This window comes from Hylobates moloch, unplaced genomic scaffold (assembly GCF_009828535.3).
Source record: "Hylobates moloch isolate HMO894 unplaced genomic scaffold, HMol_V3 SCAFFOLD_7, whole genome shotgun sequence".
NCBI lineage: Eukaryota > Metazoa > Chordata > Mammalia > Primates > Hylobatidae > Hylobates > Hylobates moloch.
Genome location: NW_026652282.1, coordinates 116,356,921 through 116,370,597, shown reverse-complemented (window position 1 = coordinate 116,370,597; position 13,677 = coordinate 116,356,921). Strand labels below are relative to the sequence as shown.

The 13,677-nt window shown below is 42.6% G+C and overlaps 1 protein-coding gene across 1 annotated transcript in view; it reads right to left on the bottom strand.

Moving 5' to 3' along the window:
* The window catches only part of LOC116811200 (glyceraldehyde-3-phosphate dehydrogenase-like), a 15,418-nt gene extending 2,756 nt beyond the window's left edge, over window positions 1-12,662 (bottom strand). The window contains exons 1-2 of the mRNA XM_058441360.1: window positions 12,156-12,662; window positions 8,170-8,242 (exon numbers count right to left, since the gene is read on the bottom strand). Coding sequence (XP_058297343.1) covers window positions 8,170-8,242; window positions 12,156-12,662 — 580 coding nt within the window. The remainder of the gene's footprint in view (window positions 1-8,169; window positions 8,243-12,155) is intronic.
* Between the last annotated feature and the right edge of the window lie 1,015 nt (window positions 12,663-13,677).

The following is a 13,677-nucleotide window of genomic DNA, read 5'->3' as shown; positions in this document are numbered from 1 at the left end:
TTTTTTTTTTTTTTTTTTTTTTGAGACGGAGTCTCGCTCTGTCGCCCAGGCTGGAGTGCAGTGGCGCAATCTCGGCTCACTGCAAGCTCCACCTCCCGGGTTCACGCCATTCTCCTGACTCAGCCTCTCCGAGTAGCTGGGACTACAGGCGCCCGTCACCACGCCCGGCGAATTTTTTGTATTTTTAGTAGAGACGGGGTTTCACCGTGGTCTCGATCTCCTGATCTCGTGATCCGCCCGCCTCGGCCTCCCAAAGTGCTGGGATTACAAGCGTGAGCCACCGCGCCCGGCCTCTGAGAGGTTTTAAACCATAAATGGGTGTTAAATTTTGTCAAATACATTTACAGTATCAATTGACATAATCATTATGATCATGTGATTTTTCTTTAGCCTGTTGATATGGTGAATTACATTGGTTGATTTTCAAATGTTGAACCAGCCTTGCAAAATGAGATTAAATTTCACTTGCTCATGGTATATAATTATTTTTGTACATTGTTGAATTTTATTTGCTAATATTTTGTGAAGGGTTTTTGTGTCTATCAGGAACAATATTGATGTGTAGTGGTGTGTGTGTGTGTGTGTGTGAGTGCGTTTACTATCTGTCTGTTTTGGTATCTGGTTAATATAAGCTTGCTAACATGATGGGAAGTGTATTACCAGGGGTTGTCAGAGAAACAGAATAGGCGTATTTAGATCATTTACATTAACATAACTATTGATCTGTTATACTTTATTTGGCGTTTTATTATTTTCTCCTTGTTCCCTCTGTCTCTCATTCCTCTGTTTCTCTTTTCCTGCTTACCTGTGGATCCCTTGAACATTTTTAAAAAGTAAATTTTGATTTATCTATATTTGAAAAATAGAGCCAAGTGTGGTGGCTCACCCCTGTAATCCCAGCAGTTTGGGAGGTGGAGGTGGAGGCGGGTGAATTACCTGAGGTCAGCAGTTCGAGACCAGCCTGGACAACATGTTGAAACATCGTCTCTACTAAAAATCAAAAAATTAGCCAGGCATGGTGGCACAGGCCTGTAGTCTCAGCTACTCGGGAGGCTGAGTCACGAGAATCATTTGAACCCAGGGGGCAGAGGTTGCAGTGAGCTGAGATTGTGCCACTGCACTCCAGCCTGGGTGACAGAGTGAGACCCTCTCCCAAAAAAAAAAAAAAAAAAAACAAAGAAAGGAAAGAAAGAAAGAGAGAGAGAGAGAGGAAAGAAAGAAAGAGAGAGAGAAAGAAAGGAAAGAAAGAAGAAAGAAAGAAGAAAGAAAAAGAAAGAGAAAGAAAAAAGAAAGAAAGAAGAAAGAAAGAAAGAAAGAAAAGAAAGAAAGAAAGAAAGAAAGAAAGAAAGAAAGAAAGAAAGAAAGAAAGAAAGAAAGAAAGAAAGAAAGAAAGAAAAATGGGGAGGGTATAGTATCCTGTCAATATTTTCTTTATAGTGACATATGTATTCTCTAAGAAGATACAGGTTTTTCTACCATGCTCCTGACTTTCTTTTGAGCCCTTCCTGACAGAATCTTGAACATCTATATTTGTATCAACCGTCTATCCAAGGCAATGTAGGATTTTCTATCAGGCTCTTCAAAATTCTTCTAGCCTCTACCCATTACCCAATTCCAAAGCCACTTCCACATACTTAGGTACTTGTTGCAGCAGCACCCTATTTCTGATGCCAAAATTTGTATCAGTCAGGATTCAACCAGGGAAAAAGAACCAACAGGAGATATATTTTGAGACTTATTGCAAGAAATTGGCTTATGCAATTGTGGGGTCTGGCTAGACAAGACTGAAATCTATAGGGAAGGCTGACAAAAAGGGCAGTTTGGAACTCTCAGGCATAAGCTGAATCTGCTATCCATAGGCAAAATTTCTTCTTCTGAGAAGCCTCAGTTCTGCTCTTTTAAGGCTTTCCACCTAACGGAATCAAGCCCACCAAGATTATCCAGGATAATCTCCCATGCTTAAAGTCAACTGATTGTGGACTTCCATCATATCTACAAAGTACTTTCACAGCAACACCTAGATTGATGTTTGATTGAATAACTGAAGACTATAGCCTAACCAAAGACATATAAAACAGCATCACAGAGTGTAAATTGCCACAATCACTTTTTTTTTTTTTTTTTTTTTTGAGACAATGCCTACCTCTGTTACCCAGGCTGGAGTGCAGTGGTGCAATCATGGTTCACTGCAACCTCTGCCTCTCAGGCTTTGAGCCATCCTCCCACCTCAGCCTCCCAAGTATGTGGGACTACAGGCACGTGCCATCACGCCTGGCTAATTTTTGTACTGTTTGTACAGATGGGGGTCACACTTTGTTGCCCAGTCTGGTCCCGAAGTCCTGAGCTCAAGTGATTCGCCCTCTTTAGCTCCCCAGAGTGCTGGGGTTACAGGTGTGAGCCACTGCGTCTGGCCCACAATCACTTTTTAAAATGTTTGACAATATATACTAAAGCTAAACATACATATGCTCTATGATCCAGCAAGTGTCATTTCAGGTTTATACCTAATATAAATCCATGTATTGCCAAAAGATGTGTACAAGCATGTTCATTATAGCATTGTTTATATTAGCCAGCAGTTGGAAGCATCCACAACTTCCATCAAGGAGAATGGATAAACAAATTTTATTAGATTCATTTGGCTAGGTACGGTTGCTCACGCCTGTAATGCTAGCACTTTGGGAGGCCAAGGCGGGAAGATGGCTTGAGTCCAGGAGGTTAAGACCAGCCTGGGCAACATAGTGAGACCCTGTCTCTACAAAAAATAAAAATAATAAATTAGTCAGGTTTGGTGGTACCTACCTGTGGTCCCAGTTGCACGGGAAGCTGAGGTGGGAGGATTGCCTGAGACCCGGAGGTGAAGGCTGCAGTGAGCCAAGATCGTGCCACTGCATTTCAGCCTGGGTGACGTAGTGAGACTCTGTCTCAAAATATTTAAAAAAAAAAATAAAAAAATAGATTCATTCAATGAATTACTACTTAGCAATGAAAAAGAGCAAACTATTGCCATCCCCAACAGTATGGATGAATCTCACAGACATAAAGACAAGCAACAAAAAAGCCATTCACAAACGAGTACATCCTGTATGATTCCATTTATACAAAGTTCAAAAAAAAGGCAAAACCAATCTTGGAAGGGGGCACAAGGGAGCCTTTTGGATGCTGGTAATGTTCTGTTTCTTGATCTGAGTTATGGTTTTATAAAAAAATATGTGTGTGTGTGTTAAGCTGTATTACACTTAAAACCTATGCGCTTTACATGTTATACTTTAATAATTTTTTTAAAAAATCCAGAAAAATAAGTTGAAACCAATAAGATAATCTATAATGTCTAATACTTTTAAAGTAGAGCATGAGAAAGACCTATTTGGCACCACAGAGAAAGACGTGGGGGCTTTAGTTGACCACAAGTTTTGTGTGAGTCAGCCATGTGACGTGGCAATTTTAAAAGTTCATGTAATTTAAGCTGCTTTAGCAGACACAAAATCTCTTATATTTCATCTTGTTGGTTCCAGCCCATCATTTTCAAATCTCTTTGAATCCTAATTATTTCATGTAGGACAGAACGATGTTGTTGAAAGAATTCTTAACTAGGAAAATAAAGTAAAGCCTTCTGACTATCTTTCTAATGAATATAACAATTTTAATGTTGAGCAAAAGTCCAATGACTTATTTTCCTTTATTTAATTATTATTATTATTTTGTGACAGAGTCTCGCTCCGTTGCCCAGGCTGGAGTGCAGTGGCGTGATCTCAGCTCACTGCAGCCTCTGCCTCCCAGGCTCAAGCGATTCTCGTGCCTCAGCCTCTCGAGTAGCTGGGACTACAGGCGCCCGCCACCACACCCAGCTAATTTTTGTATTTTTTGTAGAGACGGGGTTTCACCATGTTGGCCGGGCTGGTCTCAAACTCCTGGCCTCAAGTGATCCACACACCTCGGCCTCCCAAAGTGCTGGAATTTCAGGCATGAGCCACCTTGCCCAGCCCTTTTGTGGCATTTTCAATGTAAATATGCACACATTGATAATCTGTCCGAGAGCTTGTTTTAGGACACTAAACTCTCACAAGTGTCAATCACTGGCCACTACAGAAAGATTTTTGAGATTTCATATCCTGAAACAATTGAGTGTTGAGGTTCAATTTATTCAATTCTGCCCCAAGTTTTTTTGCATATATTTCCTTTGAAAAGCCTGAGGTATTTCAGTGTATAAATGAAGAAATTAACTGTAAAACAAAATGTTTATTTTCTGGCAGTGAACAGCCCTCGGAAGTCACGTTGCCTCATTTGAATTGTATTTTACAGTATAGTTGTGCATTTAATATAATGATATTTTATTTATTTATTTTGAGATAGAGTCTCACTTCATCACCCAGGCTGGAGTGCAATGGCGTGATCTTGGCTCACTGCAGCCTCTGCCTCCCAGGTTCAAGTGATTCTCCTGCCTCAGCCTCCCGAGTAGCTGAGACTACAGGCGTGTGCCACCACGCCTGGTTAATTTTTGTATTTTTAGTAAAGACGGAGTTTTATCATGTCAGCCATGCTGGTTTTGAACTTCCGACCTCAAGTGATCTGGCAACCTCGGCCTTCCCAAATGCTGGGGTTACATATGTGAGCCACTGCGCCTGGCCAGTTATTTTCTTTATAACTGGACTTAGGTTTAGAGACCAGATGAAACACTACCCAAAAGTTTCTGACAAATTTAAGAGGATGTATAGGCCAAAAATTAAGATGGTAATGAGAAAGTTTACCTTGCTATATACAGGGGATCTTGAGATGAAAGTGTAGGAAGGAATATGGGAGGTTTTTTAAATTTTGCATATTGGAAGGGCTGACATATGGAAGAGGGCATATCTGTTCACTCTGGAGGGCAGAGCTCAACCTACACGTAGATGTGACGGTGATGCCAACTTGAATTCTGTAATAAGAAGGAAACTCCTTGCAATCTCAGCTACTTAGGAGACTGAGGCAAGATCACTAGAGCTCAGGAGATTGAAGCTGCAGTGAGCCATGATCACACCACTACACTCCAGCCTGGGCAACAGAGTAAGACTCTGTTGCTAAAATAAGTTTTAAAAAACAAAATAAGGCTGGGCACGGTGGTTCACGCCTATAATACCAGCACTTTGGGAGGCCGAGGCAGGTAGATTGCTTGAACTCACGAGTTTGAAACCAGTCTGGGCAACATGGTGAAACCCCATCTCTACCCAAAAATACAAAAATTTGGCCAGGCATGGTGGCTCATGCCTGTGATCCCAGCTACTTGGGAGGCTGAGGCAGGAGGAGCACTTGAACCCAGAAGGCAGACATTGCAGTGAGCCAAGATTATACCACTGCACTACAGCCAAGGCAACAGAGGGAGACCCCGTCTAAATAAATAAATAAATAAATAAATAAATAAATAAATAAAAACAAAAATACAAAAATTAGCTGGGTGTGGTGGCATATGCCTGTAGTCCCAGCTAATCAGGAAGCTGAAGTGGGAAGACTGCTTGAGCCTGGGAGGCAGAGGTGGTAGTGAGCTGAGATCACGTCATTGCACTCGGCACTGGGTGATAGAATCAGACCTTGTCTAAAAAATCATAATAAATAAATAGGCCAGGCACAATGACTCACGCCTGTAATCCCAGCACTTTGGGAGGCCAAGGCAGGTGGATAACTTGAGGTCAGGAGTTCGAGACCAGCCAGGCCAACATGGTGAAACCCCGTCTCTACTAAAAATAGAAAAGTTAGTCCGAGTGGTGGCAGGCGCCTGTAATCCCAGCTACTCGGGAGGCTGAGGCAGGAGAATCACTTGAACCCCAGAGGTGGAGGCTGCAGTGAGCCGAGATCACACCATTGCACTCCAGCCTGAGAGAAGGAGTGAGACTGCATACCCCCACCTTCCAAAACTAATAAGATAAAATTAAAAAAATCCTACTGCCTGGGCTCCTGCACAAGATAGCTGGAATTTCAAAGACACTGAGAAAAGAAACATGCTAATACCTATGTTCAATCATCACTCATTACTTTTTCTTTACAGTCTCTTAAAAGTGGTCAGTGGGGCTGCCTGTAAACATTTTTAAATTTTTATTTTATTTTTATTTTATTTTATTTTATTTTTATTTTTTATGTTTTTTTTTTTTTTTTTGAGATGGAGTCTCGCTCTGTCGCCCAGGCTGGAGTGCAGTGGCGCAATCTCGGCTCACTGCAAGCTCTGCCTCCCGGGTTCACGCCATTCTCCTGCCTCAGCCTCTCCGAGTAGCTGGGACTACAGGTGCCCGCCACCACGCCCGGCTAATTTTTTTTTTTTTTTTTTTTGTATTTTTAGTAGAGACAGGGTTTCACCGTGGTCTCGATCTCCTGACCTCGTGATCCGCCCGCCTCGGCCTCCCAAAGTGCTGGGATTACAAGCGTGAGCCTGTAAACATTTTTTAACTAGAAATGGATGAGAAATAGAAGGCAAGGGGCAAGGTTATTGCAATTTCCCCAAGATGCCTCCGTTAAATTGAGCTAATACCAACTTCCAAGGTTATATTTTGGGAGGAAAGACATCAGTTCCAAATGTTGTGTAGATTCTCCAGTCTGTTTATGGGGCCTCCTATTTCAAAATCTCACGTCCTTCAAGCAGCATTAAAACGGGCCTTATTATGACTCCCTTAAAAACATCCTCTTCAACTATACTCTCCTTGACCCTCCAAAACTGAAGTCCAGCTGTGTGAAAAACCCACCAAGTCTTTATGCTGAAGTGTTTTTGCTTAAACTGTATCTAATTTAGTGCTGTTGACATCAAAGATAAAGGATTATGCTAGCAAATGATGGTCAATCTGACCCTGTCAAGAATGCAATGTTTGTTTTTATTATATGACTGCAAAAATATTGTTACAAATATCTATGACTATTAGATACATAAAAGTTATTAAAATGCATTATCTTACTAAAGCAGTGCACAAAATATGTAAACAAGTAAAGCTAGAAGCAAACATAATTCATTTGCTTAAATAACACTAAGGAAACCACTGAAGCAAAGCTGGGCTGGCAGACAGCAGGGAGATAATTTCAGCGATGATACGACACGATAAATTGCCTCTGCTGTACACAATTTTCACTCCAGAAAAAAGAAATTAATCTCCTTCTCCTGTCACATTGTTCTTTCCCACTGATGCATATGTCAGTTCTGTTATCTCTGAAGTCTGAGCAGGACCAAGTTCGTCCTTTGTGGCTGTACCTCCAAAGATGCACAGCCACTAAAGCAAAATAAACCTACAAAGCCTTGCCTGCCTTTGGGTAACTCCTAAAATGGAAATCTCATTATTTGGGTCCCATGTACGTGTTTGCATTAAGAGCCTGGAATACCCATAGAATAATCATCTTTTGGCCAGGTGCAGTGGCTCACACCTGTAATCCCAGCACTTTGGGAGGCCAGGCAGGCGGATCACCTGAAGTCAGGAGTTCGAGACCAGCCTGGCCAACATAGTGAAACCCCATCTCTACTAAAAATACACACACACAAAAAATACTAGGCATGGTGGAGCATGCCTATAATCCCAGCTACTCAGGGGGCTGAGGCAGGAGAATCTCTTGAACCGGGGTGGGAGGTTGCAGTGAGGCAAGATCGCGCCACGGCACTCCAGCCTGGGCGACAAGAGCGAAACTCCATCTCAAAAAAAATAATAATCATCTTTTGGGGCAAGGCACTTTGAGGGGGCAAGAACAGCTGTACTGTGACCCTGTGGAAGCTAGAGTTGGCGTTCTGGCACTTACCAGAGGTGTGTATCTAGGAAATTCACTCAACTCTTCAGTTTCCTCATCTGTAAAATACGGACAATAATCCACCTTCCTGGGGTTGTTATGAAAACGAAGTGATATCATGAATGTGAGTTGTCTAACTACACAGTTTGTGTCTGTTAATTGATTACTGGTGTTATTATTCAGTCATTTAACTAATATTTATTGGGCACCTTTTTGTGAAACATTGTTCTAGGTGCTGGGAATATAGCAGAGAATAAAGTTACCAAAATCCTTTCACAGGAGATCTTAAATCTACTGCGGGGTTGGCTCGCCACTTTGGGAGGCTGAGGTGGGAGGATCAGTTGAGCCCAGGAGTTCAAGACCAGCCTAGGCAACCTAGCGAGACCCCCATCTCTATTTTTGCATAATTCTTTTTAAATAAAAAAATTTAAAAAAATCTACGGAGGGGAAACAAGCAATAAACAAAAATGTCAAATGCATAGTTTGTCAGAAGATAATAATTGTTATGGAGAATAATGTAGCAGGGCAGGAGAATAGGGAATGCTGGGATTAGGGGTGGGTGGCAGTTTTGGATAGGATGGTCACCTAAGATGGTGACAAGGGAGCTAAGACCTGAAAGAAATGAATAAGTGACCCAGGAGCCATGATGATACCTGAGGGAAGTGTGTTTCAGGCAGAGACAGTAGCAACTCAAGGGCCCTGAAATAGAAGCATGCTGGGGAGGTGGTTCAGAAAAGCAGGGAGGCCAGCGTAGAGTGGTATGAATGAATGAATGAATGAATGACAGGGAGAGTATCAGTGCCAGATCATGTAAGGCCTTGTAGGGCTTGGCATGTAGCAAGTGGAAAAGGTATTATTATAACATGATCATCATCACCTAACTCATATATTTAAAGAATCACCCTTTGCTGGATTGAAAATAAACTGTAGAGGGGACAAAGGTGGTAGCAGGGAGATCACTGAAATAACTAGATGAGAAGTGATGGTGGTTTGGATAAAAGTAATCGCAGTGGGGCCTTGTCTCTACTAAAAATACAAAAAATTAGCCGGGCGTGGTGGCGGGCGCCTGTAGTCCCAGCTACTCGGGAGGCTGAGGCAGGAGAATGGCGTGAACCTGAGAGGTAGAGCTTGCAGTGAGCCGAGATCGCGCCACTGCACTCCAGCCTGGGCCACAGAGCGAGACGCCGTCTCAGGAAAAAAAAAAGAGTAATAGCAGTGGAGGTTGTAAGACATAGTCAGATTCTGGCTGTATTTTGAAGTTAGAGCCAACAGGCTTTCCCGATTTAGTAGGTGTGGGGTGTGAATGAGAGAGGACGGAGATGATTCTAAGGTTTTGGTGCCTGAGCAACTGGAGGGATAAGATTGTCATAATCTGTGATGAAGGCTATACAGGTGGAGCAGGTTCTAGGAGATCAGCAGCTAGTTTTGAAACATGTTAAGTTTGGGATGTCTATTAGATATCCATGCGGACAGATTAAATAGGCGGTTGGGTATCCAAATCTAGAGTTTAAGGGGAGAGATCATGCTGGTGTTATATGGGTTGTATGTAAATCCATAGAGCTGAATGAGATCACCAAGGACTAAGGATAGGTAAAAAGGAAAAGGGATTGAGCTCTGGAGCACTCCAATGTTAAAAAGTGAAGGAGAAGAATCCATACAGATGCAAAGTAGATTCATAATTGTCAGGGGCACAGCTGTAGGGATGGAGAGTGATTGCTAATGCATAAAGCGTTACTTTTTGGGGTGATGACAATGTTTTAGAATTAGTGGTAATGATTGCAGAACTCTGTGAGCATACAAAAAAACACGTAATTGTACACTATGAAAGGTTACATTTTATGGTATATGAATTATATCTCAGTTAGAAAAAATAAGTCAGGCAGAAGAGGAGAAATCAACAAAGGAGATAGAGAAGGAGATGGGAAGAAAACCAATAGTAGATTATCCTAGAAAGAAAGTGAAAAAACAAATGTTGCAAAAAGAATGTGTCAAATGCTGTTGACACTTCACCTATGTTGAGGACGGAAGGTTATATCATTGGATTGAACATCATGAGGATCGTTGATGACCTTGACAAGAGCCGTTTAGGTGGAATGGTGAAGGGTGAAAGCCTGCCTGTAGTGAGATGGGAAAAAAATCTCACTATTGGGGGGTGCTAAGGAACAAACTTATTATTATTATTATTATTACTGTTGTTGTTATTGCTGAGAGAGCGTCTCACTCTGTCACCTTGGCTGCAGTGCAGTGGTGCAATCTCGGCTCATTGCAACCTCCCTCTCTTGGGCTCAAGTGAACCTCCTGCCTCAGCCTCCCAAGTAGCTGGGACTACAGGTGTGTACCACCATGCCCAGCTAATTTTTGTATTTTTAGTAGAGATGGGGTTTCACCATGTTGGCCAGGCTGGTCTGAAACTCCTAACCTCAAGTGATCTCCCTGCCTCAGCCTCCCAAAGTGCTGGGATTACAGGCATGAGCCACTGCACCCAGCCCCAGCTCATTATTTTTAAAAACTGTTAGTAAAGGGAAGAAATCAAGCATCTTTCCTGCCTTTCTATAGAAACATACAGTAGGTGAGGGGACATTTCTTTTTATAGAAGTATTCCAGCTAATAAATGAAGATGGGATGACAGAATTCTAATATCACCACTTTGCAACCCCCAGTGGAGCACCAACAGCTGCTAACATCACACAGAGACATTATGACAACTCTGTACCTCCTAATGGAAGGACACACCACCACCAATGAAGTGATCGTGCCAAAAAAAAAACCCAAATCTGATTAAGCTTCTAGATCCAACCAGCAATGTACAGGAAATTCAAACTACGGAAGAGCATGTTAAATGACACCACAAGGATGCAGTAGTAAACTCCAGACTGTGGAACATTCTGTAGGATAAACAGCCAGTTTTTCCAACAAATACATTTTAAGGGAAAAAAAAGAGACCAGGCGCAGTGGCTCACACCTGTAATCCCAACACTTTGGGAGGCCAGGGTGGGTGGATCACCTAAGGTCAGGAGTTCGAGACCAGCCTGACCAACATAGTGAAACCCCGTCTCTACTAAAAATACAAGAATTAGCTGGGCATGATGGTGGGCACCTGTAATCCCAGCTACTCTGGATGCTGAGACAGGAGAATTGCTTAAACCCAGGAGGCAGAGGTTGCAGTGAGTAGAGACGGTGCCACTGCACTCCAGCCTGGGGGACAGAGTGAGACTCCGTCTCAAAAAAAAAAAAAAAAGAGAGAGCGAGATGGTAGGAGAGCTTATAGATTAAGAGACACATATCAAGTAATTACAATGTGTGGACCTTATTTGGAACCAAATTTAAACAAACTTAATTGTGACATCATGAGGCTATTATAAATGTGAAGAGGAAATCAAAGATACATTTTACAGATGTATACTGATTATATTGTAGTTAAGATTATACAATATATGGGGCTTCCTTCAAAACAACTTGTGAAGGAAATGGGTAAGGGAACAGATGAAAAAATGTTCACCATGGCAGGATCATTTTTGAAGTTGACTGATGGGTACCTGGAGATTGATCATACTATTCCTTCTACTCTCTTCTCCACTTTTGTATGTGTTTGAAATTCTCTACCATAAAAATTTTAAATACGCGAGGCTAATATGCCAGAATATTCACAGTCATTAGTCCTGGATAATGGGAACATAAATATGATGTTACTTTCTGTAGTTTTCTCTATTTTTACAATTTTTCACAAAACCCCAACAACTATACATTTTAAAATGCAATAGAAAAATCTTAATGTATGGCCTTATACTTTTCTGTACCTATGGTTCCAGACATTTTTGCTGGTACAACTGGAATTCTCATTGTAGAACTTAGGAAGTCTTGTAAATCTCATGAAGTTACATTTCTTAAGAATTCTTGAGATCAGATTTTTGGGGGGTGCTGAGTACAGGAGACTTTATTGATGGTACATGACAAGGTGAAGATCTCTAGGCCCCTCCCATTCTTCAGGGGGTCTGGCATGAAAATGTGTTAAGGAGGGGAGAATCTTAGTGAGGTAGGGGACTGAGTGGGGCAGGGACTCCCCAACAGCTGAGAGTCCAGCCTCTCTCTTCCTCTCGTGCTCTTGCTGGGGCTGGCATTCTGGGGGGTCTTACTCCTTGGAGGCTATGTGGACCACGAGGTCCACCACCCTGTTGCTGCAGCCAAATTCATTGTCATAGCAGGAAATGAGCTTGACAAAGTGGTCGTTCAAGGTGAAGCCAACCTCAGCATTGAAAATGGAATATTGGGTGTTGCTGTTAAAGTCAAAGGATACAACCTGGTGCTCATTGTAGCCCAGGATGCCCTTGAGGGGGCCCTCCTGAAGGCAGGTGAAGATGCCTGCCTCACCACTTTCTTGATGTCATCATATTTGCTAGGTCTTTTTCAGAAGGCAGGTCAGGTGATGATCTTGGCAAGGGGGCTGAGCATCTTGTGGTGCAGGAGGCATTGCTGACGAACTTGAGGCTGTTTGGATACTTCTCATGGTTTATGTCTATCACAAACTTGGGGCCATCAGCAGAGGGGGCAGAGATGATGACCCTTTTGGCTCCCCCCACCCCCCGCAAATGAGTCCTAGCCTTCCCCATGGCAGTGAAGACACCAGTGGACTCCACAACATAATCAATGCCGGAATCTCCCCATTTGATTTTGGTAGGATCTTGCTCCTGGAAGATGGCGATGGGATTTTCATTGATAACAAACTTCCCATTCTCAGCTTTGATGGTGCCATGGAACTTGCCATAGGTGGAATGAGAAGGGAACATGTAGACCACGTAGTTGAGGTCAATGATGGGGTCATTGGTCATGACAATATGCACTTTGCCAGAGTTAAAAACAGCCCTGGTCACCAGGAACCCAATACAGCCAACTCGTTTACTCTGGCCATCATTTTCACCATGGTGTCTCAGGGACATGGACAGTGCTGCACAAGAAGATGCAGTGGATCAGTTCTAGTGTCCAAGAGGAATAGAAAAACATGAATGGGTGGGGGGAAGGAGGGAGAGAGGAGAGAGGAAGAATATGAGTAGGGGAGACACTTTGGAGACAACACTTTCAAAGCTTTAGTGTAAAAGGAAAGAGAAAAAATGGGGCAGTTCTTAAGAGAGGGAAGTGGCTCAAGAGATATGTTTGTTCTCTGATGAAAATGATCTAGTACAGCAGGAAAAATTAATGATTTAGAAGAGAGGAGAAATGTTATAGCCATGTTCTTGAGTAGGTGAGAGGGGTGGGAATCTAGTAGACAAGTGGAAGAGTTGCCCCTAGATGGGAGACACCTCTTCCATTGTAACATATTTGGTTGCAGGAGCTTTGAGAAGTCCTTTTAATCTTCCAATTTTTTCTATTCTCTCAGTAAAATAGGAAATGAGATCATCTGCTGAGAGTGAGGATGGGAGAGAGAGTGTTGGCACTTTGAAGAGAGAAGAATAGACGTAACAGTCTTTGAGGAGAGTTGGAGAAGGAATATCTAGGGAACTAGTTTGGTTACCAGGCACGCAGCTTATCTAAGGACTCACTTGTGGCTAGAAGTCATTAATTTCAAGTGAGACCAGTCATCAGCCATCGTGGTTTTGTATTTTCCCTCAGCCACATGTCAGCTGCAGGTGCAGAGCAGGCAGAGTTGAATCGAACCAGGTTCGGGATTTTGTCAAGTGAGTATGCAGATGTGAGGAGGGTGAGGAGCTGGAATGTATGCAACAGAGTGATTACAGTGACTAAGCATCGAAGGAAAGCTCAGTAAGTTGGGGAGAGAGGACATCAAGTGGGTGGCGGACAGTGAAAACAAAGGAAGATATATGGATTGGATGTCTCATGCAGGCAAAGATAGTTAGAGTCACTAGCGGGAGCGAGCTGGACAGGGAGAAGATGGTAGATGGTAGTCTCCTATCTAGCCTTGCAATGAGACATTGAAAGTTTTGGTAGAAAAATTGG